Source organism: Erinaceus europaeus, chromosome 8, assembly GCF_950295315.1.
Source record: "Erinaceus europaeus chromosome 8, mEriEur2.1, whole genome shotgun sequence".
Lineage (NCBI taxonomy): Eukaryota > Metazoa > Chordata > Mammalia > Eulipotyphla > Erinaceidae > Erinaceus > Erinaceus europaeus.
The window spans coordinates 110,331,947-110,359,354 of record NC_080169.1 but is presented as its reverse complement, the minus strand read 5'-3'; the positions used below and the strand labels follow the sequence as shown (position 1 = coordinate 110,359,354).

The window sequence follows — 27,408 nt, the reverse complement described above, 5'->3', positions numbered from 1 at the left end:
ATCAGTAAGCTTCTGATAAGCAGTATCCATTAATAAGCTGAGTTTAAATCTGCTATCTTTAGATTTAGTTACTATATTCTTATGTTGTAAGATATTTAATCATTTATCCCACTGCTTATTCTGCTTCCTGCCCAAAGTTATTTCTTTGTATCTGAAATTCCTGATGTTGTAAACCCTGTTAATAAAAGGACCATGCCTCCCACAACCCAGGGGAGGGGCTTTTCTGGCCTGCATTCACCCCTATGGTGATGCAGAATGAGGAATGTTCACCTTCAGGTTCTGAATAATCTTTTAGGTACCCTGCATTTCTGGCCATGGCAACATGACAAGACATAGACTGAGGCTGGCAATGTATTTCAGTGGTAGAGCATGTACCTAGTGTATGTGAAGCCCTGGGTTCAATCCCTAATACTACATTAAAAAATGGAAAAGACTGACATTCTCTAAGTTGAGAAAAGTCAAAAGATTTCTCCTGGGTCTTATGATGAGCTATTTGTAGAGCAGCTACTTTCAGATTCTTAGTTAAATGACTATTGAATTCCCACATGTACACTTCATTTTTCACCTCCCACACCCCTGGTCACTTGTACCTGATTGCTGACTGGCTTATATTTGAGTCCTGGTTTGCTCAAGATAAGCTCCAACTGCCTGCGGTTAAAATTGGAGACACCAATGGATTTCACCAAACCAGCATCTTTGCAAGCTTCCAAAGCCTGTAGAAGAAACACCAGAGACAAGAAAGATAAGTGATGTGAAATTTTTTTCACATGTCTATAGACCATCTGTATCTCACTTTAGAAAACTATTTAGATATTTTATCCACTTTTTTATTGGGTTGCATGAATTTTGTTGTTGACCTATATGATTTCCTCATACATGTTTTATTTAAATCTCGTGTCAAATATGTGATATGCAAATATCTTTTCCAGTTTCTAGGCTGCCTTTTATTTTTGCAGAAGCTTTTTAGCTTAATGTATATTGATTTTTGTGTATTTTGACACTTAACTGGATTTATTGATGGTCTTTAGTAGTCTTTTCTTTGTATATTATATATTAAGTATATTATGTATATCATATATTAGCAAGTAGCAATAGTTTAACTTTTTTCTATAAAATAGTTAAACTTTCTTTTTCTAAAAATAGTTTAACTTTTTTCTTTTGAATCCCTTTCTTTTTAAATTTTTTTAAAGAATTTATTATTTTTATTTACCTTTTAATCTTTTTATTTTATTTATTATTGGATAGAGACAGACAGAAATTAAGATGGGAGGAGAGATAGAAAGGGAGAAAGACAGACACCTGCAGCTCTGCTTAACCACTCATGAAGCTTTCCCCCTGTAGCTTGTAACCAGTGGCTTGAAACTAGGTTCTTGCACACTGTAATGTATACAGTTAACCAGGTGCATCACTTCCTGGCCCTGGTTTCTCTTTCTTGCTTGATTGCTCTAGCAAGGATTTCCAGGAAGATGTTGAACAGTAGTGATGAGACAGGTCATCCTAGTCTAGTTACAATTCTTAAGAGAAGATTTTGGAACCAATAGCCACCTCAGAAATGGAACAATAATTATAATTTTTTTTCAGTTTTTCATGTATCATTCTGCTTTTTCTTTTCATTAAGACATGGTCTTATTGATTTTTAAAAATCAAATTGAAATACTAAAAAATGTGTGAATATATATATATGAGCAAATCTCAATTATATTTTTCCTTTTACTATTAGATTAAAATTTATCTCCTTTCTCCTCCTGCACCTTTTTCTCTTTTTTAGTACTTTATTTTATTTCATTTATTTTTTATTTTTAATATATGTTTTATTACTGATTTGATAGTGATTTACAAGATTATAATAGAGGTGTAATTGCACACCACTCCCACCAACAAGGTTCTGTTCCCCCACCCCCCGCCACCTCCCTCAAATGGTAACCACCATAGTTCTCCCAAAGTACTAGATATGGATTTTTGTTCCTTATTCTCCTCACCCATCAAAATAAATAAACATGCCAACAAATAAAAATTTATTCATCATCTGTAAAATGAATACTTTATATATCTGTATATACGACTATATATATGCCTGCTCTTTTAGTCTCAATCTGGAATAAAGAATGCATCTCTCAAGGGAGCTGGGTGGTGGTGCAACAGCTTGAGTATATGTGTTGAGGTGCAAAGCTTTGGGTTCAAGCCCCCGGTTCCCACCTTCAGGGGGGAAAGCTTTGCAAGTGGTGAAGCAATGCTGTAGGTGTCTTTCTCTCTATCACCCCATTCTCTCTTGATTTCTGACTCCTTCTATCCAATAAACAAATAAAGATAATAATTAAAAAAAATTTTAAAGACTGCATCTCTCCATAAACTAGAGATGAATTTTCACATCACAGTGTAACCAAGTGTGTGTGTGTGTGTGTGTGTATGTGTGTGTATATGTGTGTGTATGTATGTGTGTATGTATGTGTGTGTATGTGTATATGTGTGTATGTATGTGTGTATGTATGTGTGTGTGTGTGTGTGTATGTGTGTGTGTGTATGTGTGTGTGTGTGTGTGTGTTTTAAGTAAGAATTTCATTTGAACTTACCTCCCACGTGGCACACAAATCAACACTGTGGTATATATATTTGCCATTCTCATCCTTAGGATAAGGATCATCTCCAGGCTGAACAAAAAGAACAAATATGGTTGGTTTTATTTATATCTGGTAATTAAAATTATGAATGTGAGTGTCCAGTCTACCAATATGCTCTGTCCCTGGGAAAGATGTTTAGTTTAATTATACATCATTTCCTGGCCCAGAAGGTAGCACAGTGGATCAAGTATTGAACTCTCAGGTATGAGATCATGAGTTCAATCTTTGGCATTGCATATGCCAGAGTGATGTTCTGGTTCTCTCTCATTATTAAACAGATTCCTAAAGTATAATTATACATACTCTCTAGTGCTGAAGACTAGTCAGAAATTCTTTTGCTTTTCCAAAATATGTGACACATTAATCTCATTATCTCACATCCTGGGATTTTTCCTTCTCTCCCTCTCTACCTCTTCCTCTCTTCTCAATTTCTCTCTGTCTCTAACCAATAGTAAATAAATAAAAATATTTTTAAAGAATCATAATAGTGTGCTCTTATAGAACTTATGAGATTGGGAGTCGGGCAGTAGCACAGTGGGTTAAGCGCAGGTGGTGTAAAGCACAAGGACTGGCATTAGAATCCCGGTTCGAGTCCCCGGATCCCACCTGCTGGGGGAGTCACTTCACAGGCAGTGAAGCAGGTCTGCAGGTGTCTGTCTTTCTCTCCCCCTCTCTGTTTTCCCCTCCTCTCTCCATTTCTCTCTGTCCTACCCAACAATGACAACATCAATAACAATAAGAATAACTACAATAAAACAACAAAAGGGAATAAATAAATAAATATTTTTTAAAAGAAGTCATGAGATAAAAACATTTTAGTTGATTAATTTTATTTGATGAGACAGATAAATTGAGAGGAGAGAGAGAGATAAAGAAGGCGAGACATTTATATTTAACTTTATCCATTGCATTATCTCCCAGGCTACAGCCTTTTGCCATTCCAAAGTCTATTTCTTTTCTGCAATAGTTTTATGGTTCCACCACAAACACTATTAAATAATATTATTTTCCCAGGTTTAACTCAAATCCTTATCAACCCTGAGCACTCATCTATATACTTTTCACTTTCATTTTATTTTAATTTTCTTTCTTTTTAATAGAGACCAAAGGTGAGAGAAAGAAAGAGAGAGAGAGAGAGAGACCACAGCACCAGAGTTTGCTCCAGTGTAGTGGGATCTGGGTTTGAACCGGGATTACACATACAGCAGAGCAGCACAGTATCTTAGTCTGCTATCACCCCAACCCTATGTTAGATATTTCTATGAAGTCTCTTAAAGCTTCCACTGTGTTCACTTTATTAACTTCTTCATATACAGATGAGCTCATTTTCCCCTCTATTCCAGCTCCTCACTGTCAATAATCCAACCCTCTAAAAATCCACGCTATTGACACTTCTCCCTATTCATCAATGCCTTTGCTGTTCTTTTAAGAATATCTGTGTGCCTTTTTGCATTATGTTATTCTGAAATTATGTCTGCTTGTTATCTTGACATTTAAAAGTAGTAAAGCACTGAGAAAATTAGCAAGAAAGTTTTTTATCAGAAATAATCATGAGATTTTTAAAAGCATGTGATATTTTGACTCAAAGTTATATTCTCAATTACAGGAATTGAGATTCCTGTAATTCCTGATCAGGGATTCCATTGAGTGATGATGTCACTATACTGTGCCTTTCCTCACTATAAGTTTTACCCTCATCTAAGCATTGGAACATAAATTCTCTGTTGGCCTTCTTCCAAAAGATTATGCAAGTCATTTTTTTTCTCACTTTTAAATGTAGACTCCTTTCAAATCTTTAGAACTTGCTGTGAAAATCCACCTATTGAACAAGAGTCAGAGTTAATTAAATGAGGAAGGGGCCTTAAATCAAAATACCCAAGAGTCTGAAATCAAGATGTTTAGTATAGTCCAGCACAGGGAGACAAAAATGAAATTGGCATCATGGCACTGGAGTACCTACTTCATTGGTTGAGAACTCCATTTTCTCTTTAGTACGCTGGGATACTTAATGAGTGCCTACTGGCAGCTATGATGGCTCAAATTTCCTTCCCTCCTGGATATTTCATAGCGTCACCTATCACTTATTAAGGTCTTAGCTCTTCCACAGGAAAATAATATCTCTGGTCTCATCAAATAGAAATAAATCTTAAGGGCTAGGCAGAGGCATACCTGGTGGAGAGCACACGCCTTACCATGCACAAAGACCTGGGTTCAAGGCCCTACTCCCCACCTGCAAGGGGAAAGCTTCACTAGTGGTAAGGCAGTGCTGCAGATGTCAGATAACTGGCCTTGTCTTAATCATGTCACATGTATCATTTTTAAAAGCTCCTCACAACATTGGCCAAGTGATTATTATTTCCTCCATTTGACTGACAATGGGATTGAGATTCACAGAGATAGATGTTTCCTCTTCTGTGTGACTCCAAAGTTCACACCTTGTTCTACTGCATCATGTTCGGCTGACATGGAGAGAAATCAGGCAACAGTTTGACTGCATCTCTCACCTATATTGACAGAGCTAGAGTTCCAAGTAGGCAGTCAGACCCCAGAGCCCATGCTGATAAACATCACACTCTAAGACAGTGAGTACACTGGATATCTGAATTTTGATTGCCACTACCCTATACTTTCTTCTCTGGAGGAGTTCAAGTCATGGTGTTTGGGTGGGTTGATGCAACTGGTGCAGTCCCCACTCTTCATTCTCTTAGAGTCAAGATTGGTCAGTCAAGCAATCTGGACTTGACCATGCTACCAATGGTTGTCCTGGGCAATTGTAGCAGGTCAGTCCAAACTGATGTAGGAGCGTAGCAGACCTGAATGACAGCATGCTGTGGGGCTGGTTGGTGAATGACTGAGGGCTCACACTTTTGAAAGTGCAGAGATCTGTTCTTTTGGTGTTTAAACTCACCTTAAAAGCTATTGGCATTTCAATGATAAAAAGATCCACGTAATCTAGCTGGAGGGTCTTGAGTGTTCTCTCCAGTCCTGGGTACACCATCTTGGGGAGAAGATGTGTAACCCACAGCTGAAAGAAGAAAAGGGTGGTGGTTAACTGCCATTCACTCTACTTTATATCTTAAGACTTATTTATTTGTTGCATTTTATAGAAACAGAGAGAAATTGAGAAGGGGAGAGAGATAGAGATGGCAGGTAGATAGAAGATATAGATAGGTAGGTAGACGGTAGATAGATAGATAGATAGATAGATAGATAGATAGATAGATAGATAGATAGATAGATGATAGATGATAGATAGATAGATATATAGATAGATAGATAGATGGTAGATGATAGATAGATAGATAGATAGATAGATAGATAGATAGATAGATAGACAGACAGACATCTGCAGCACTGCCTTACCACTAATGAAGCTTCCTCCTTGCAGGTGGGAACTAGGGTCTTGAACCCAGGTCTTTGTGCATGGTAAGGCGTGTGCTCTCCACCAGGTATGCCTCTGCCTAGCCCTTAAGATTTATTTCTATTTGATGAGACCAGAGATATTATTTTTCTGTGGAGGAGCCAAGACCTTAAGCATACAGGATTCCACCACTTTGAGGATAACTTTTTCATTCTTTTCACTTTGCATATATAGAGACAGAGATAGGCAGAGACATAACAGTACTGGAACTTCTGCTGATGCCATGGTACTTCCATGTGGTGCAAGGCCTCAAACCCGGACTCTGCACATGTTGAGGCAAGAAGAATCCTGTCAGGTGTGCCACATCCTGAACTCAGGGATACTTTGAAAAGAAAATATTAGGGGCCATGTTGTGGTGCACCTGGTTTAACACACAAATTGCTATGCAGAAGGACCCAGGTTCAAGCTCCTGATTCTTATTGGCAAAGGGAAAGCTTTAGGAGCAGTGAAGCAAGTCTATAGGGGTCTCTTCTCAAGAGGAGATATCAAGTATCCCTCTTCCCTTTCAATTTTTCTCTGACCTATCAAATAAAATAGAAAAATAACTTAAAGAAAACTTATTTTGTTTTATTTATGTGAGAGAGCAACACTCAGCTTTGGGATAGATGGTTCTGGGGATCAGACTTTTAAGCTTGGAAGTCCTGTGCTCCACCTACTAAGACACTTCCCCAGCCACCACATGTTTCATTTTCTTTTCTTTTCTCTTCTCATCTTTTTTTTTTTTCTTTACAATGAATCCATACACATTTGACTTACTCACTTCATTTCCTTTTTTTTTTTTTTCCACAGAAGTTATTTCTGGGACTCAGTATTTGTACAATGAATCTACCACTCCTAGCTTCCATTTTTTGAAATTTTTATTATGATAGAGACAGATAAATGAGGGAGAGGGGGGAGAGAGAGAGAGACCTACAACCTGTTCCACTGCTCAGGAAACTTCCCCACTTCACTTCCCCCATACAGGGGGCTTGAATCTGGGTCCTTACACACTGTAATGTGTGTGCTTAACCAGGTGCACCATCTCCTGGCCTCTCAATTCATTTCTCAAAAGTATGCTTATGCTGTAGTGTCATCTGAGTGTAGGAAGAGATGATATAACTCTTTACACCCCAGATTTTAATTTGAACTGAATATATTGCAGCTTAGCACTCAGAAGTCCCCCCTGAATCTAGGACACCTCATGTGTTCCCCCTGACAGTGTCAATTTCATAGGTCACCTTATGAGCCCCCAATTTTGTTCACTGTGGAATGAGAAGACATGGCATCTGACTGGTTGTTTTGACCTGGCCTTAGCACTTTATGTTCCTGCTACTTGAATAAAAGCTGTGCTTCACTTGAGCCAGAAGTACTATTGTGTTGGGGCCAGGTAGTGGCCCACCTGCTTAAGTGCACTTATTACTATGTGCAAGGATCAGGGCAGGGATGCAGGTTTGTTGTGACCCCAACAGGAATTTGGGACAACTAGCATACAAACGACATCAGCCATTTAACATACAAATGACAATGACAGAGCACACTCAAAAGGGAATGTGGGTTCAGGGACTATATAAGCAAGGACTTCCAGCAACTAACTCTCCTGATTGGATCACCTTCAGCTTGGCATTCTCCTGTTGGTTTAGCTCAGACTAATCCTGATCTGTTCACATGGTGGTCTTGAGTAGCTTAGTTGTGGACTTTGGACTTTTGCCTGTATTTTTAGCTAGCCTTCTCCCCTCACACTCATGTTTTTTTTTTTTTTTTTTTAATGAATAAACCTCTCTTTGTTTAAATTTAAATGGAGCCACATGTTGTTTACAAAACAGGTTTGAGCCCCCTCCCCAACCCACCCCCAGCTCCAGGGGAGAAGCTTCAGAATCAGTAAAGCAGGTTTGCAGATGTCTCTCTTTCTCTTTCCCTGTCTCCCACTCTGTAGGAGAACAGGTTATACGGACCTAAGGAGAGAAATGGTGGAAAAACTCTTAAATCGGCATTCTGTGGCAAACCTCAGAGTAGTTCTGCTGTACAACTTTCAGAGGCAAACCTACAAGTGCTACTACATGCTGTGAGTCAGCTTTCTGAGGAAAACCTCAGAGTACTACATGCTGTAAAGACCACCCACCTGTAGCTGCTCGTGACCTTCTCCCAGTCTAGATTAGAGGACAAGTTTGATGCAAATCAAAAAGACAAATAATTATATAAGTGAGTGATGGATCCAAACTCATGGGGTAGTGGGCAACAAAACTGTTATATAGGGAGTCTGGTGGTAGCGCAGCAGGTTAAACGCAGATGGTGTGAAGTGCAAGGACCGGCATAAGGATTCCGGTTCAAGCCCCCGACTCCCCACCTGCACTGGAGTCGCTTCACAGGCAGTGAAGCAGGTCTGTAGGTGTCTATCTTTCTCTCTCCCTCTCTATTGTCCCTTCCTCTCTTGATTTCTCTCTGTCCTATCCAAGAACGACGACATCAATAACAACAATAATAAAAAACAGCAAGGGTAACAAGAAGGAAAATAAATAAATATAAAAAAATTTTAAAACCTGCTATATAAAAATGCTTCAATAAATGTGCCCAGGTTTCCATTCTCTGAATGGTTCCAAGGTTCTTTGCCTAAGTCCCTCATTTCCCTCTTCTTCTTTGGACCCCGAAGAGCTGGACTGTGCATCCTTCTCCTCTCAATTTCACTCTGTCCTATCCAGGCCAACTTTTTCATCCTTTTTATGAGGGAGATAGAAAGATAAAGAAGGAGTAGGGGAGAGATGGGGAGAGAAATAGGGATAGGAGAGAGGAAAGGAGAGAGATAGTGAGAGATAGAGACAAATGATAGACAGAGAGATAGATAGATAGATAGATAGATAGATAGATAGATAGATAGATAGATAGATGATGTATATGGAGAGGAAAAACACAATAGCACTGTTCCACTATCTTTAAAACTTCCCCTGGTGCCAGTCATGGTGTTTCCATGTGGTACCAGGGCCAGAATGCACCTGGTTTTTAGTGAGTTGCCCCAAACACAACATTCTATAGTGGTGAAAGATGACACCATCTACAACATCCATGAGGATGTGGTGGCAGTTGGAGGGGACAGAGAGGAGAGACCATGAGCTTGACTACTGAAGGGAAGAACTTACCTTTCCACAGTAGAAAATGTCCTCTCTCCTCAGCTTTCCTTCTGCTATCTTCTCCCTGATGGCCTTGCCCACCTCATGCTCATTTTTGTAGACAAAAGCCCCATCTATGTGTCGGTACCCCACGTCGAGAGCAAACTTCACTGCTTTCTCACAGGCCCCCTTAGGTGTCTGAAATGACATGCAGTCATTGCTTTAGGTGAGTCATTAGTTTTTGATTATTTATTTATTAGAGAATAAGAGGGGAAGAGGGAGATAGGGAGAAAGAAAGAGAGAGAGTAGGGGGGAGAGGGGGAGAGCCATAGCATCATTCTAGCACTTGCTGTACTGGTGATCAAATTCAGGACTTCATGCTTTAAGTCTAGCACTTCAATAATGTGTCACCTTCTGACTGCTAATTGAATCATTCTTAACCAAGTCATTTAGCTTGCACATTGTTTTGAGGTAAAAATTAACAAGTCCCCAATTCCACACAGTGTGAGTGGAATCTTCTCATTTCAGTGAGTTTATCTTTTCATTTATTATTTTAAAGAGAGATGGGGTGTAGGGAAAGACAAAGATGGAGACACCACAGCACCACTCTACCATCTTGCACTGTGTAAAACTGGGGCAAAGTTTCTCATTCACTTATAGGGGGGAAAGTCCCTCCTCGGAAGAGCTTTAGAAGTATAGGTATTAGCTGCTTCCTGAAAGTTTTGTAGAATTCAATTGTGAAGCCATCTGGTCCAGGACTTTTGTTATTGGGAAGATTCTTTTTTTCACTTCTCCAGTCCTGTGATTCCACCCCCCCCCCCCACTTTAGGAAGATTTGTAATAACTGTTTAGATTTCTTTGTCTGTGATTGGTGCATTTAGGTTTTTTAGTTCCTCTTGGTTTAGTTTTAGAAGGGAATATGTTTCTAGGAATTCTTCCATTTCTTCCAGATTCTCTAGCTTGGTGGCATATAGTTCTTTATGGAAGTTTCACATGATTTTCTGGATTTCTGTGGTGTCACTTATGATATCCCCTCTTTCGTTTACAATTCTACTTATTTGAGTCTTCTCCCTTTTTTTCTTTCCTTTTTTTTTTTTTGTTAGTGAGTCTGGCTAGGAGTTTGTCAATCTTGTAAAATTTTTTTGGCTTCATTGATCTTTTGTATGGTTCTTTTATTTTCAATACTGTTTATTTCTGCTGTCATTTTAGTGATTTCTGTCCTTCTGGTTGCTCTAGTGTTCCTTTGTTCCTCTTTCTCTAAGTCCTGAAGGCATTTAGTAAAGTCGTTTATTTGGGCTTTTTCTTGTTCTCTAATGTGTGATCATATGGCTATGAGTTTCCCTTTCAGTACTTCTTTAGCTGTGTCCCAAACATTTTGATAGTGTGTGTCTTCATTTTCATTTGTTTCCATGAACATTTGAATTTCTTGCTTGAGTGTTTCTCTGACCCAGTGGTTCTTAAGCAGCATGTTGCTGAGTTTCCAAATTTTGTGACTTTTTGTAATTTTATGTTTGTTGTTGAATGTTAGCTTTACTTCACTGTGGTCTGAGAAGATACTTGGGATGATTTCAGTGCTCTTGAATTTGCTGATACTGTCTTTGTGGCCTAACATGTAGTCTATCCTTGAGGATATGCTGTGTGGATTTGAAAAGAATGTGTATACCTGTTTTGGGCAGTGAAGAGCTCTGAAAATGTCCAGGAGGTCTAGTCTGTCCATCTCTTCATTTAATTCTCTTGTTTCTTTGTTAATTCTCTGCTTCGTTGATCTAAGTGTGTGAGTGAGATGTTGAAGTCTCCCACTATTATTGTATTACTACTGATGTATTTTTGTAGTTTTTTCAGTAGGAGTTTGATGTATTTAGATGGTCCCTCATTCTTCTCAATGGTAATAAAGGAATTAGTTTTGACACCTACCTATGCCAAGACCTCTACACACTAGCCCCACTAACTCCATTAGGGGTGGTGAATACATCTATGTACACTCCCTTTTCCCCCTCTATTTTCATTTGGCCTCCTTTTTTTTTCTTTCTATTGTTTTGTATACTTGCTGTTTGTGCCTCTGTGAAAATCTGCATGTTCTGTTAGTTATTTCCTTCTCTATTTTCTTTCTACAATTTAAACACAGATCTACTTGTCTATACAACAACCACCTCCACCACATCAGTTAAAAAAAAAAAAGCAAAAACTACATGATTGTCTCAATATATGCAGAGAAAGCTTTTGAAAAATCCAACATCCCTTCATTATCAAAACACTACAAAAATTGGAATAGATGGAAAATTCTGTAAGACAGTGGAGTCCATATTCAGCAAGCCTACAGCCAACATTATACCTAATGGTGAGAAACTGACAGCACTGGGGGCTTCTGGGTGGTGATGCATTTGGTTGTACTCACATATTATAATGTTCAAGGACCTGAGTTTGAGGCCTTAGCCTCCACCTGTAGGGGGAAATTTTGCAAGTAGTGATTCAGTGCTGCAGGTGTCTCTCATTCTTTCTCCCTCTCTATCTCCCCCTACAGGGTATTTCTGGCTGTCTTTATCCAATAAATAAAAACAATAATAACTAAAAGCATTCCCACTTAGATCAAGTACTAGACATGGCTGCCCACTATCACCATTACTATTTAACATAGTGTTGGAAGTTCTTACCATAGCAATCAAGCAAGATCAAAGAATTAGAGGGATACAGATTGGAAGAGAAAAAGTTAAACTCCCACTATTTGCAGACACACTGGCCAGTGGGATAGAATTAAGAGCCCAGAAATAAGCCCTTACACCTATGAACATCTAATTTCTAATTTACAAAAGGACCTGAACTATTAAATGGAGTAAAGAAAGTCAACAAATGCTGTTGATAATAGTGGGTTGAAGTGTGCAGGATAATGAAACTACATTTTATTATGCACAAAAGTAAATTCCAAATGGATCAAAGACTTGAATGTTAGACAAGAGACTACCAAACACTTAGAAATATTGGCAGAAGTCTTTTTTTTCTAATTTTTTTAGACATCTTCAATGACACAAGCCCATTTGCAAGAAACAACAATAAAATAATGGGGTTGGGGCGGAGCCAAGATTGCAACTTGGAGGCAGCTGCTGGTATGAGCTCCAATAAGCAGTGGCTTGTGACCTAGGATTCTCTGGGTAGGGTAGGATACTGGGCCATCAACAGGAGGGTGGATGAGGGGTCCTAAGAGTGACACCAAGGAGGGGTCCTATAGCTCACTGTTGGCTTAGAAAACAGAGGCCAGGAGGAAAAAGAAAGGAAATATTTTTATTATTTCTGAAGCTCACCCCTCCCTCCTACCCCAGATTCAGCCCTCCAGGGCTGGACAGCACCCCCTAGCAGGCTCCCCGCTGATTCCAAGATTCCTGGCTCACCAGGCATGTCATTCCAAATCTTTTCTTTTTTGTTTTCCTTCTCATCCAAAATGAATATTCTCCCCAGAGCCATTTAACACAAATTTAACACGATACCCATCAAAGTTCCACCAAACTTCTTTAAGAGAATAGAACAAAAACTACAATCATTTATCTGGAACCAGAAAACACCTAGAATTGCCAAACCATCTTGAGGAAAAGAAACAGAAATGGAGGCATCACATTCCCAAATCTCAAAATATATTATAAGGCCATCATCATCATCAAAACAGCTTGGTACTGGAACAAAAATAGGCACACAGACCAGTGGAACAGAATTGAAAGCCCAGAACTAAACCCCCACACTTATGGACATCTGATCTTTGATAAAAGGGCCCAAAGTATTACATGGAGGAAGGAGGCTCAATGCAATAAATGGTGCTGGGAAAACTGGGTTGAAACATGCAGAAGAAAGAAATTGAACCACCTTATGTCACCAGAAATAAAAATCAACTCCAAATGGATTAAGGACATGGATGTTAGACCAGAAACTATCAAATACTTAGAGTAAAACATTGGAGGAACACTTTCCCACCTAAACCTCAAGGACACCTTTGATGATACAAACCCAACTGCAAGGAAGACTAAAGCAAAAATAAACCAATGGGACTACATCAAATTGAAAAGCTTCTGCACAGCCAAAGAAACTATCACACAAACAAGGAGACCCCTCACAGAATGGGAGAAGATCTTTACATGCCATACATCAGACAAGAGACTAATCACCAAAATATACAAAGAGCTCAGCAAACTTAGCACCAAAAAAGCAAATGACCCCATCCAAAAATGGGTAGAGGATATGAACAGAACATTCAGTACAGAAGAGATCCAAAAGGCTAACAAATACATGAAAAATTGTTCCAGGTCACTGATTGTCAGAGAAATGAAAATAAAGACAACATTGAGATACCACCTCACTCCTGTGAGAATGGCATACATCAAAAAGGACAGCAGCAACAAATGCTGGAGAGGCTGTGGGGTAGAGGAACCCTTCTGCACTGCTGGTAGGAGTATAAATTGGTCCAGCCTCTGTGGAGAGCAGTCTGGAGAACGCTCACAAGACTATATATGGACCTTCCATATGACTCAGTAATTCCTCTGCTGGGGATATACCCCAAGGACTCCATAACACACAGCCAAAAAGATTTGTGTATACCTATGTTCATAGCAGCACAGTTTGTAATAGCTAAAATCTGGAAGCAACCCAGGTGCTCAACAACAGATGAGTGGCTGAGAAAGCTGTGGTATATATCCACAATGGGATACTACACAGCCATTAAGAACAATGAACTCACCTTCTCTGACCTATCTTGGTCAGAGCTAGAAGGAATTATGTTAAGTGATCTAAGTCAGAAAGATAAAGACGAGTATGGGATGATCCCACTCATCAACAGAAGTTGAGAAAGAATAACAGAAAGGGAAACTCAAAGCAGGATCTGACTAAATTTGGAGTAGGGCACCAAAGTAAAAACCCTGTGTTGAGGGTGAGGGTGGATGTTCAGCTTCATGGGGCAGGGGTGGTGGGTGGATTGTGGGATGGTACACAGTCTTTTGGTGGTGGGAATGGTGTTTATGTACACCCCTATTAATTTGTAGTCATATAAATCACTAAGTAATATAAGAGGAGAAAAACAGATTGAATGCCTCAAACTTTTTAAAGCACAGAGTCTTTTTGATACATAGGCTGAGTCTTTGATATGTTGACCCTCTTAAAGGCTTAGTCCAGGGAGAACAGAAGCAACCGGTGGCACAGCTATATACAAATAATGTCAAATGACATAAAATATGGTGATGGTGTGTATGATACAGAAAATCCTAACAAAGGGATGTTTCAAAGTTAACCCAGTTGCCAAACATTGTGATTATAGCAATAACTATCTATTGTCTTCTTAAACCCTAAGACAGCAGGAACCTCCTGCTTCCTCTATAGAGCCTATATTTCCCCCAGTCCTGGAACCTCTGGGGTGGGGCTCACTTTCCTGCATGCTTCTCTCAAGTCGTACCAAATGATATTGCATCTACTGATCCCAACTTAATCAATGCAATGAAGACCACCTCAGCATGCTTCAGCTCAGACTGTGTCCAGAGATGTCAGGTGTGGAATGACAACCCTTCAGCTTCATTACTCAGGTGAGACCTTTCTTTTCATAGTATTCTCTAATTCCATTCCAAGAGGTTCACTTCCTAACAACGTCCCAGAACCTAGATATAGACCAGGTCCTGTAAGATGTAACATATGTTCACATGTATCCATAAATTAGGGCAAACTATATACTTGAAAGCAAAAATATACAATAGTCTATAGCGAGTCAGTATCAAGTTCATAATGAAATAGTGTCTACTGTAAGACTCCGTGAGAACTGTGGTACTTATCTCTGTGAGGCTGAGGGTGTGGAACTATACCCTTTAATATTATAGTCTTGTAAACCTATTATAAATCACAAGTAAAAACAGCTTGGAAAAAATGGGATATGAAAGATGAGCAAGCTGATTACACAGTATTATCAGAAAATGGGATTTCAGAGCCTTCAAGGGCATACCTGGTTAAGAGCACATGTTACCATTAGCAAGGACCAGAGTTCAAAGTCTTATAAGGAGTACTGCAACCTTCCAGAATGTAACAAACCCTATTTCAACATCGATTCTGTGATGCAGTGTCCCCAGTAAGTGGGAGCATGAGTTTGAAAACCCAAAAGGAGTGATTCAACTTAGCATCATTCTCTTTGATCCTCTTACTAAGTGTATGTTTCCCATCCAAGGATTCAAGATTCTGAGGTTCCTAAGGTCTTAGTTCCCTTGGAGGAAACAGACTTGTTATTTTGAGAGGTTAGCACTGGAGGAAAGGAGTTGCCACAATAATAGGGAAAGGTAACCCACATGATTGGAGTGGGTAACGTTTCTTCACTTTTATATGGTGTGACAGAAAAGTCAATATTAATCACCTGAGTCACTGAATGATATACCCCTTCCTGATTCTGTTAGTGAATGGACAAATGCAGCAGGCCAGAGCTGAGAAGGGGCCCAGACATTTCCAACGAGAGTATGTGGGTTCATGATGTCAGGGAAACCAGCTACAAGAGCAGAAATATTGGGTAGGGGTCAGGAAATCTACAATGGGAGAGTCTCAGAGGGAGACCATATATATTATTTGCAAATTAAAGATAGCTTTCATGACAGGAGCTATATTCATCCTACTAACCTGCCTCTTAAATATTTTTTTTTTTCCAGAAAGGAGACCACTCAGAATTCTGCAAAAGCTATTTCCCGTGGCTGAACTTAAAAGACAAACCCTGGGGGTTGGGTGGTGGGGCAGCAGGTTAAATGCACGTGGTGGTACAAAGCACAAGGACTGGCTTAAGAATGATGGTTGGAACCCCCAGCTCCCCACCTGCAGGGGGGTTGCTTCACAAGCAGTGAAGCAGGTCTGCAGGTGTCTACCTTTATCTCCCCCTCTGTCTTCCCCTCCTCTCTCAATTTCTTTCTGTCCTATCCAACAACAACAAAAGCAATAAGAACAACAATGATTAACAACAAGGGTAACAAAAGGGAAAAAATGGCCTCCAGGAGCAGTAAAATTCATAGTGCAGGCACCTAGCCCCAACAATAACCCTGGAGGCAAAAAATAAAATAAAATAAAATAAAATAAAATAAAATAAAATAAAATAAAATAAAATAAAATAAAACTATCTGTCCAACTGACAGCAGGATCAGCTCATAGCAGATAGCATGGTGTAGCCAACAGGGAAGAGAGGCTCATTTCCTCAGCTGCTACCAACTCACATAGGATTCCCTCCACAGGCTATAAAAGCCTGGTCTCCTTATATTCACTCAGGGCAGTTCCATTCACTTTGTAGCCCACTTGTTGAAACTGATGAACAATGACACCACAGGTCAACTCCTCAACTGTTAGGTTTGCATTTCTTTATTTTTAAATATTTATTTACTTATTATTGGATAGAGAGAGAGAGAAATTGAGAGGGTAGGGGGAGATGAAGAAGGAGAGAGACTGAGAGACCCCTGCAGTACTGCTTCATCACTTGTGAAGCTTTCCCCCTGTGGACAGGGACCAGGGGCTTGAACCTGGGACCCTGAACACTGTAATATGAGCAATTAATCAAGTGCTCCACTACCTGTTCCCCCTAGACTTGCATTTCTCACTCTCTCACAGGTTTAGCTCCTAAAAAACACCCCCCAATAAGCTTCCTACATACAAATCTTCTGAGAAGCCATTCCCCCACCTCCAGACTACCCAGCTCAAGACACCGGGGTTTAGAAGGATTTCTTGGGAGTTGGGTGGTACCACAGTGGTTTAGGTACACATAGCCCAAAGCGCAAGGACCCATAGGAATCCCAGTTTGAGCCCCCCTGCAGGGGGCAGGGATCCCGGTTTGTGCCCCCCTGCTACCCCCCTGCAGGGAGGTCACTTCACAAGCAGTGAAGCAGGTCTGCAGATGTCTTTCTCTTCCCCTCTCTGTCTTCCCCTCCTCTCTTGATTTCTCTCTGTCCTATCAACAACAATAATAATAACAACAACAATAAACAAAAAGGGGAAGAAAATAGCTTCCAGGAGCAGTGAATTTGTAATGCAGGCACTGAGCTCCAGCAAATAACCCTGGAGGCAAAAAAAAAAAAGTGGCTAAAATGCCTCTAAGACTTCGTGAAGACTATGATGGTGTGAGGGCACGGGTCCTAAAACTGAAAGTCCACCAGAGGTGAACTTAGCAAAGAATTAAACAAGTCCCTCCAATCAATGTAAGTAAATTAACAACTTATGAAGCAAGTAGTGTGATTGAGCAAGCACTTTATTAAGCCAGAAATTGACAATACACTCCAGAGACTTCATCAGAGTGGGCCTCACAGATATTAACCTGCAGCCCTTTTGCACAGTTCTAGGGGCTACATATGTAGTTCTCTACCCACTGCCCCGCTTCACCCCACTTTCCTGTCATTTTCCCTGAACAAATAAAGTGCCCTTTTGTTAACCTTGGTCCCACTTGATGGTCTCAGCATCCTGGTGTGTGTGTGGGGGGGGGGAATATCATAACACAGAGATCCCACATTTAGCTGGTTGATATAATCTCCTGGTATTGAGTTGTCTGTGCAGATTTCCTGGTAGCATAAAGATTTCACACTTTGTGGCCTGGTGGAATTCTATAGCCTAGCTGTCATGAAACCACTGCATTCATTCTCCTAGCTTCCCTATTCTGTTCCTAAAGACTTTCCTTATCCCGAGAGGAATTTCTGACCTGTGTGATGGTGATGAATTGGAAGAGGAAGAGAGAGCATATTGCTTGGAAGGGAATCCCCTTCTAATAACAGGAGTGTCCACAGAGGTTCTCATTTCTGTCTCTTCAAAACTCTGAACCCTGCTGGAAACTCAGATTTTGGGGAGTTTCCCTAGCAACCTGTAAAGAAAAACTTAACTTCCGCATATGTTTCAAAAATATTTCTGAAGGGAGACATTGTTTGATCAATAATAAGTCCACATTTCAGCTTGCAAGAGTTTTACTTTTTTTTAAAGATTTTATTTATTTATTAATGAGGAAGGAGGAGGATATAGAGAAAGAACCAGGCATCACTCTAGTACAAGTGCTGCTGGGGATTGAACTCAGGACCTCATGCTTGAAAGTCCAATGCTTTATCCACTGCAGCATCTCCTCAACCACCTTGGGAGAACTTTGTAAGGGTAATACTCTTTAACAAAAATGCTGTAATTTAACCCATGCAGAGCACATTTCCCTGAGTAGCCTCCCTTCCAGAAAGTTTCTCTGCCACTGACTACTGCTGCTCCATTTGAAGTTTCTGCAGCTCTTCTTAGTTAAACTCTTCTCTGTATTTCTCCAATCATTCTTCAATGCCTTCATCACCAATCTCCAGGCCTGTGAGGCAAGTGCCTCTTGGAGACATGCCCAGTGATAGAGTAAACATTACTATAGGACTAGGTTCACTCTCAAAGTTTTCAAAGTCCCTGGAAGTCATAATTCCCTCCAGGTAGAGTTCATGGTCAGTCAGAGTTCATAGTCTTGAACTTACTTATCAAAATGACACAGTGGGAGATACTGATCCTTCTCAAACTCTCTCAGTTATCAACTCAGTATCCCAGGTTGCTTAAAAGTATTTCTCAAAAAAAAAAAATATTTCTGGGAGAGGATATTTGCATGCACTTTTTTGTAAAGTTTCATAGGCTGGGAGTATGGATCAACCTGTCAAATGTCCATGTTCAGTGGAGAGGCAATTGCAGAAGCCATAACTCCCACCTTCTGAACCCCAAAAAAGAATTTTGGTCCATAGTCCAGGAGGGGTAAGTGACAAAGGGAGTAAACCAGAGGGTTCTGTACCCTCACTGCACCAGGACCCAAGCGCTTGTCACCAAGAATCTTGTTTTTATACCATTACTGAACAGGAAGAGGATCTAGAAAACACCAGAGGAAACTAGGCACTGTTTCTCTTATCTGAGGAAGAAGAGGGAAAAAGGAAAGACACCCAGAAGTAGTAATAAGTGTAGGTGTGACTTAGAAAGAAAGTAAAAGCAGTACTGTTGAAAAAAAGAAGAAAAAAAATAGATATAGATAGATAGATGATATAGATAGATGATAGATAGATAGATAGATAGATAGATAGATAGATAGATAGATAGATGTTCGTGACATTGGAAGAACTAAATCAGTTTCCAGTGGAAGGGATGGGGACACAGAACTCTGGTGGTGGGAACTGCACAAATTATACTCCTATTATCTCAAATATTTTCAAATAAATATTAAATCATTAATAAAAAAGAACAAGTTTCAGATGAACCTCTGATCCATGAGCTGAAGCAGAGTTGTGTTGAGGAGGAAGAAGGTGACAGTTATAAAATCAAACTCCTCTGCCAAGTTGTGCTCCTACTCTGGGGGGCAAGCAGCAGCATTGTCCATTCTTTCTTTCTGAATTTTTTGAAAATTTGTTATTAGTGATTTCATACTGGTTTACAAGATAATAAAATTAAAGGAGGGTATAGATCCACACTACAGCCTCCACCACCACCAAAGTTCTGTCCTTCCACCCCCACCTAACAACAACCACCACCTCATGGAGACTTAGAAGCTTCTTCTTCTCCTTTTCTTTGTGTGATTTTTCCATTTTTTTCTGCCCCCAGGGTTATCACTGGGGCTCAGTACCAGCACTATGAATCCACTGCTCCTGGAGGCCATTTTATCCATTTTATTATTATTATTATTGTTATTGTTATTATTATTGAATAGGACAGAGAGAAATTGAGAGTGGAAACAGGAGATAGAGAGGGATAGAGAAAGATAGACACCTGTAGACCTGCTTCACTGCTTGTGAAGCAACCCCCCTGCATGTTGGGAGCCAGGGGCTTGAACTAGGATCTTTAAGCAGATCCTTGCACTTCATACTATGTGTGCTGCCACCTGGCTCCCTCAATTTTTTTTATTAGCAATTTAGCAGCAGTTTGCAAGGTTGTAAGTTTAGAACGTTATAGTACCACAGTGTACCCACCACCACAGTTCTGTGGCTCCCTTTCCACACAATAATAACCACTGTCAGGGACAGAAGTGGGTAACCTCAGAGAATGTAAGGGCCTCACAACAAGGCCGAGGAACTGCATCAGCCCATAAAATGTGAAAACTTTAGTGTTGAGATAGTCTGCGTGGACAAAACAAATCAGCTAGAAAACTGTGGGATATGTGTGTCATTAGACCACACACACAAGTCATGCAGGCTCCTTGTTAAATATTAATAGGCATGGGCCCCAGGTCAGATTGATGTGGTATACAGTTAATTATATATGTATGTGTGTGTGTCTTCTTCAAATATGAGAGACACACTCTCTGTCCTCACTCAGTTCTCAAGTCCCACACTCTACTCTAATGCCATCCTCCCAGATATGTTTCAAGGCTGTCTTATGGTAACAGCTCATATATTGTTAGAGTTCTAGTTTCCTAAGAATGTTTATATTTAAGGGCCGGGTGGTGAGCATCTGGTTGATTGCACATATTACAACGGGCAAGGACCCAGGTTCAAGCCCCTAACCCCCACCTGCAGGAGGAAAGCTTCTTAAGTGGTGAAACAGTGCTGCAGGTGTCTCTCTGTCTCTCACCCTCTCTATCCTTCCCTTCCCTCTTGATGGTCTGTATCCAATAAATAAATAAGTAAAGATAATTTTTTAAACTGTTTACATTTAAATAGACATCCTATCTTCCCTTCATCCTGAGTTTCTTAACTTTCACTGACTCTAATCCTACACTCTGGCCCTCCATTTATTCAAAATGTATATGCCTTGCCACCTTTTAACCATCAAGTCCCAGGTGCTGCCACAACTCTATCCTGACCTCCCTAGATAAATGACTACATGATGAAGTGTCCAGAAACCTCATCTCTCCAGAGCCCTAATTTATTAGCAAAAGATTAGGGATAGAACAGGTCTATCTGGGAGTATGGATAAACCAGTATATCATTTATCTCTCAGCAGGAAGCAGATACAAAAGATGGAAACTCCCACCTTCTGCACCCCAAAAGAATTCTTGTCTATCCTCCTAGATGGGGAAATGTTGAGGTCAGAGAAAGAGTATACAGAACCTGGAGAACACAAACAATACTGTGACACACCAGGGTACATGCTTCTCAGATGCACAAGCTTCCCACACTTGTAGAGAAAGAAATTTTGCACAGCATTAGAAGTTTACAAACTGGTGTTATGGGTGTAGTTTTTCTCTCTCTGCTCAAGTGAGCCTGTCAACATGTCAGGAAAGTTTATAACAGGGTACCTAGAAACAATTAAGTTACAGCTGATATAAAGAGAATGCAAACTGGTTCCTATAAACCAGCAGAACCGAAAAGATCTAGGTACAAGAAGAGGGAACTGTGGTGGAATTATAATATTATAGTTAAGTGCACGTAGCACAAGGATCCCGCTGGAGCCCCCGGCTCCCCACCTGCAGGGGAGTCGCTTCACAGGAGGTGAAGCAGGTCTGCAGGTGTCTTTCTCTCCCCCTCTCTGTCTTCCCCTCCTCTCTCTATTTCTCTCTGACCTATCCAACAATGATGACATCAACAACAATAATAACTACAACAGCAATAAAAACAACAAGGGCAACAAAAAGGAAATAACTAAATAAATATTTACTTTAAAAACAAGAAAGCTTATGTAAAAAAAAGAATTATAACAAATAAAATCAGAAAAAGACAATAACAAACATTACAGATCTGTCACTCCAGTGACAGAGGCTGCCAAACACTCACAGGCAGAGCTGATTCCTTCAGACAACAGGCAAGTAGCCTGAAGCTACCAGAGATAATCTAAGAGCCCCTTAAAGCACCATCCAGCAGTGCAGAAAACAGAAAATGATCTTTGGCCCTACTGCAGCCACAAAACCAGAAGCTGGTTGCCTTGCAGATGGCAGAAGCTTGAGGAATCATGACGAGTAGTAGATGCATTACCATATCCCTGCGACTTGTGCTATTCCCATTGTCCTGGCCTTTACTATTTATTGCACTACTTAGTGCTCCAACCCAGGGAAACTAGGGGTCTTCCCATTCCTGATAGATAGTTAAAGAGTTTAATAAGGTCCAAGATGGGGTCAGTGCAAACTTAGAGCCTGCCTTTTCTACAAGCAGAGTGTTGCTTCTATGCTAATCAATCCAGACTGGTCCTCAAAGATGCCAGAAGACTATTAAAAAGAAAAAACAAGAGAAGTAGGCCAGCAGAAACCTGGATTTCAACCTGGTCAAGTTGGGCCCTGTGGGTGACTCCCCCCTAGCATTACTGGTGGTCATAATCCTGATCTTGTTGTTCGGGCCCATGCCTTATAAACGGGTTAACCGAGTTCATTCAGGCCAGAATAGAGTCAGTTAAGGTAAAGCTAATCGTTTAAAGAGGGTATGCTTCCTTGCCCACAGTGCCTGAAGACATAGAATTAAGAGACCATCAGATGGTCAGGTAGAGGAATGGAGATAGGGAAGCTGAACAGAAGACAAACAAGATGAGAGAAAAGCAGAACAGAAAAGAAACAAGATAAGCTTAGCTGAAACTGCAAAAAGCAGTTGCCCCAGTTTCAGCTTCCCTAAATGGGCTAGGTTGAACACTTGGGGACCGTAGGGGTGGGGGAATGACAGCATAACTGTATATATTGTATGTGCTTCTATAGCTCAAGCTTGCTTCCACTTGCTAAAGGAGTATAAAAGCAAAATTGAATTTTGATTTAGGAATCTGAGTTTATAAAGTAATCTGAACTCTCGGTCTGCGCAAATAAACTCCTTTCTCCTTTTCCCATCCCAGCTCCAATCTCCTCAGTTTTCTAGCAGAATTCCACTGGAATTCATTAACACCATCAACTCCCACACCCAGCCTTCTATTTTCAATTTCATATCTTCATATGAGTAGGGGAGAGGGGCCAGGCGGTGGCACACCTGGCTAAGTGCTCTCACATTATAATCTGCAAGGACCCAGATTCAGCACCCTGGTCCCCACCTGCAGGGGGAAAGCTTCATGAGTGATGAAGCAGGGCTGCAGGTGTCCCTCTGTCTCTTTCCCTCTCTATCTACTCCTCCCCTCTCAATTTTTCTCTGGCTCTATCCAATAATAAATAAATAAACGGGAGTCGAGCGGTAGCACAGTGGGTTAACGCAGGTGGTGCTAAGCACAAGGACCGGCATAAGGACCCGGGTTCAAACCCCTGGCTCCTCACCAGTAGGGCAGTCACTTCACAAGCGGTGAAGCAGATCTGCAGATGTCTGTCTTTCTCTCCCCCTCTCTGTCTTCCCTTCCTCTCTCCATTTATCTCTGTCCTATCCAACAACAACAATGACAACATCAGTAATAACTACAACAATAAGACAAGGGCAACAAAAGGAAATAAAGAAAAAAGAAAAATCCTAAATAAATAAATAAACATCCTTTTTAAAAAGAATGTCTTTAAAAATAAATAAGAGTAGGTCATAGGGAGGGTGGGAAACATCAAAGAACCACTCCACCATCTGTAGAATTCGCTTGGCTCTCTCTCACATGAGATGCCAGGAATCTGTCCCTGGACTTCCTGAATGGAAGTTTACCTACTACACCACCTCCCTAGCCCCTATATCTGTTCTTTTGCCTAAGACACCCAGCTTGGCTCTGCTTCTCTGCCTGACAAACTTAGAAGTTTCTTTACAGAGTTCATTAATAAATGATGACTCACATTCCATTCATGTTGCTCTGCGTTACCACTGTGTCATCTTGTCAGTACTGAAATCTCTCATTACAATGAGGAATAAAGAAAGGAGTTTTTCTTAGAAATTGAAACTAGCCTGTGCTTTAATCAAAACCCACTTCAACCTTCATGGTCAGACTCAACCTTCCCTTCTCTGTATTTTCAGAGACACACTGTCTACAGTTCTGGAATAGTATTTACTCTTTTAAAAAAAATACTTTTATTTTTTTATTATTGGATAGAGTCAGAGACAAATTGAGAAAGGAGGGGTAAATAGAAAGAGAAAGAGACAGAGAGAAACTGCAGCCCTGCTTCGCCATTCATGAAGCTTTCTTCCTACAGTTGGGGACCAGAGGCTTGAACTTAGGTCCTTGGTGCACTATAATGTATGTGCTTAACCAGGTGCCCCACTGCCTGGCCCCTATATTTACTCTTCATTGTTCTGTAACTAATTAATATATATATATAGTGCAAGCAAGAGATAAATCAGAGCACCACTTAGGTATATGTGTTGCTGGAGATAGGAGCAACCAACCCCCTTACCTCAGACACACAATTTCTGTGCTCTACCCACTGAGCTACCTGTTTGGCTGCACTACAAATGGTTTGTAAAGCATCTCAGTAATATGGTATCTTTGCCTCTCTTTTTGAGAGAACTGTTCCAGGAGTGAGCTTTCTCTCCAGCCATTCCCTATCACATTTTCAAATGCTAATTTTAGCTACAACACCCACCTCCCCCCTTTTATCTCTAGGCAACACTCATTGTTCTCTTCATATTTAAATTTTACATAATCTCCTGTTTCAAAATGGTAGGTTCTCACTAAGTTAGGCTAAACTACAAGTTCTCCATTCAGTTAAATTTCAGGGGGAAAAATACCAGAAAGATCCCATTCTCTAGCACATGATAATTTTAAATAGTAAGTTAATTTAGTTTGAACATTTACTAAATTTGAATCCAGCTCCCTAGTTGTTTGGAAAAGTCTCTTTTTAATTATTTTGTAAAGTAGTTCAACTCCAGAAGCCAAAGATTAGTTCTGAGTACCCCTTACATCAGAACTCAGCAGTGCACTGGTATTCTCTTCTCTTCCTCTTCCTCTTTCATTCTCTGTCTTAAAAATATACAAATAAGACTAGTTTTTAGGGGGCTGAGTGGTGGCAACCTGTTTAAGTGCATGTATTACCTGAGTTCAAGTCCCCAGTACCCATCTACAGAGGGAAAAACCTCACAAGTGGTAAAGCAGTGCTGTAGGGGTCTCTCTCTCTCTCTCTCCCTTTCTACCTCCCCTCCCTCTCAATTTCCCTCTGCTCTATCAAATAAAATAAGTAAAGATTTTTTAAAGTTAAAAAGAGTAGTTTTTAAAAAGTAATTCAGTGAAAATGATTCCAAAATAAGTACAGATGGTACTCTAGGAAAATAAACAAATGCACAGGGAGGGAGTCAGGCAGTAGTGCAGCAGGTTAAACACAGGTGGCTCAAAGCACAAGAACTGGCATAAGGATCCCAGTTCGAGCCCCCGGATCCCCACCTGTAGGGGAGTTGCTTCACAGGTGGTGAAACAGGTCTGCAGTTGTCTATCTTTCTCTCGCACTCTCTGTTTTCCCCTCCTCTCTCCATTTCTCTCTGTCCTATCCAACAACGACGACATCAATAACAACAACAATATTAACTACAACAACAATAAAAAGCAACAAAGGCAACAAAAGGGAAATTAAATTAATAAATACAAAAATAAATAAATAAAATAAAATGAACAAACAAAGAGAAGCTTACAAGGTAAGGCTCTGAGTAGGTACCAAGACCGATGACAGGAATGCTGTTCCCATCATTCAAAGGTATGTGGTGAAATGAAGAACTGAGATCCATCTTGGATATTTCTGGGACTAATTTGTTCTAGGAGAGGCTATGACCACAGCAGCAAGAGTCTTCTTAAACAGGTATCCCCAGAAAAAAATTAATTAAGAAAATAAGGGCAGAGTCAGTGTGAGGGCAGAAACAGGGCAGTGGGAGGGGAGATTAGTGAACACGTTTATTTCCCAATCTGTACCCGATCCACACACACAAGTTGTTCTACAAATCCTGACTGATGTTGTCCTTTGAACTTTATCACCAGCATGTAAATAACAACCCATTGAGAGTTTTTGCCTAACTTCTTCTTTTCTTTTTTTATTTAAGAAAGGAGACATTGACAAAACCATAGGATAGGAGGGGTACAACTCCACACAATTCCCACCACCCAATCTCCATATCCCATCCCCTCCCCTGATAGCTTTCCCATTCTCTATCCCTCTGGGAGCATGGACCCAGGGTCGTTGTGGGATGCAGAAGGTGGAAGGTCTGGCTTCTGTAATTGCTTCCCCGCTGAACATGGGCGCTGACTGGTCGAGCTTCCAACTGACTTGAAAAATAAAACACTTCTTGGTGGATTGTATCAACTAACTAAGATGTTTTGGTTGACACCTGATCTAGCTCAGACTCTCTCAAACTGTAACAAAAAAAAAAAGAGAGAGAGAACTTTATTGTTTTCATACTCCTAGAAAATTAGAACTTGTTAAAAAGTAGTTCCCCTGGACTTCTGTAGAGATTCTAATGCAGTGAGACTGGGAATTGATTTGGAATTTTTATCATCTAGATGAAGTTGTGCCAACACAGAACTCTGAGAAGAAATGATGAGGTGAGGACTCAGTTCTTAACTTCCAGTTTACCTCTTCACTACCTTTTTTTTTTCTACTTCTTTTTTAATTTTTTTAATTAGTGATTCATAGTGGGTTATGAGATTGTAAGATCAGAGGATATAATCTCATACGGTACCTAAATGTGAAAGAATCCCTGATTATAATGCTTGTTGAACTATTTTTGTTACTTACTAACAGCTATACTTTATACCAGATGCATCAGAAATTCCTTGTTATCTCTATAGTTCTGTCTCCAGCCCCATAGTTGTTGTAGCTGTGGGTGGTAGCGCAGCTGGTTAAGGGCATGTGGCACAAAGTGCAAGGACCAGCTTAAGGATCCCGGTTCAAGCCCTGGGCTCCCCACCTGCAGGGGAGTCGTTTCACATGCAGTGAAGCAGGTCTACAGGTGTCTGTCTTTCTCTACTCCTCTCTGTCTTTCCCTTCTCTCTATATATCTCTCTGTCCTATCCAACAATGAACGACATCAACAATAATAATAATAACCACAACAAGGCTACAACAACAAGAGCAACAAAAGGGGGGGAAATGGCCTCCAGGAGCAGTAGATTCATGGTGTAGGCAATGAGCCCCAGCAATAACCCTGGAGGCAAAAAAAAAAAAAAAAGAGTGAACACAGGTAATGGTCAACAGACTTTGAGCCTAACATGAAGCCTGCCTAATCTGACATCCCTGAACTATGTCGACATCTCTGGTATAAGGAGAGGGTTGTCAGAGCAAACACAGAATCTGACATAATCACTAGGATTGAAGCTAACAAGTCTGATACAGTGTGAATAATACTACTAGGAGGCAGATTATTCAATTATGTATTGAATAATCCTTCAACTGCTTTATGTATATGTTTAAGATGTGTGTGTATGCCCATAAAATACTCTTGACATTTCTGTATGCACACATACCAAGTATATAGAAAGACAGTAAGCCATAGGGACATTAGAAATATTAGAGAGTGGGAGCTGGGCAGTAGCCCAGCGGGTTAAGTGC

General features: G+C 40.3%; 1 protein-coding gene across 3 annotated transcripts in view; it reads right to left on the bottom strand.

Moving 5' to 3' along the window:
* Positions 1-25,730, bottom strand: part of AKR1D1 (aldo-keto reductase family 1 member D1) — a 233,224-nt gene extending 207,494 nt beyond the window's left edge. For 2 of the 3 annotated variants that reach the window (XR_009551242.1, XM_007525161.3), the window contains exons 1-5: positions 25,502-25,727; positions 9,150-9,317; positions 5,527-5,643; positions 2,571-2,648; positions 591-713 (exon numbers count right to left, since the gene is read on the bottom strand). Coding sequence is in view for 2 of the 3 variants with exons in the window: in XM_007525161.3 (XP_007525223.1) it covers positions 591-713; positions 2,571-2,648; positions 5,527-5,643; positions 9,150-9,317; positions 25,502-25,594 (579 nt within the window). In the remaining variant the exon portion in view is untranslated. Of the gene's footprint in view, positions 1-590; positions 714-2,570; positions 2,649-5,526; positions 5,644-9,149; positions 9,318-25,501 lie in introns of all 3 variants that reach the window. The other variant, XM_060196649.1, reaches the window with a different exon arrangement.
* Positions 25,731-27,408: the final 1,678 nt, after the last annotated feature.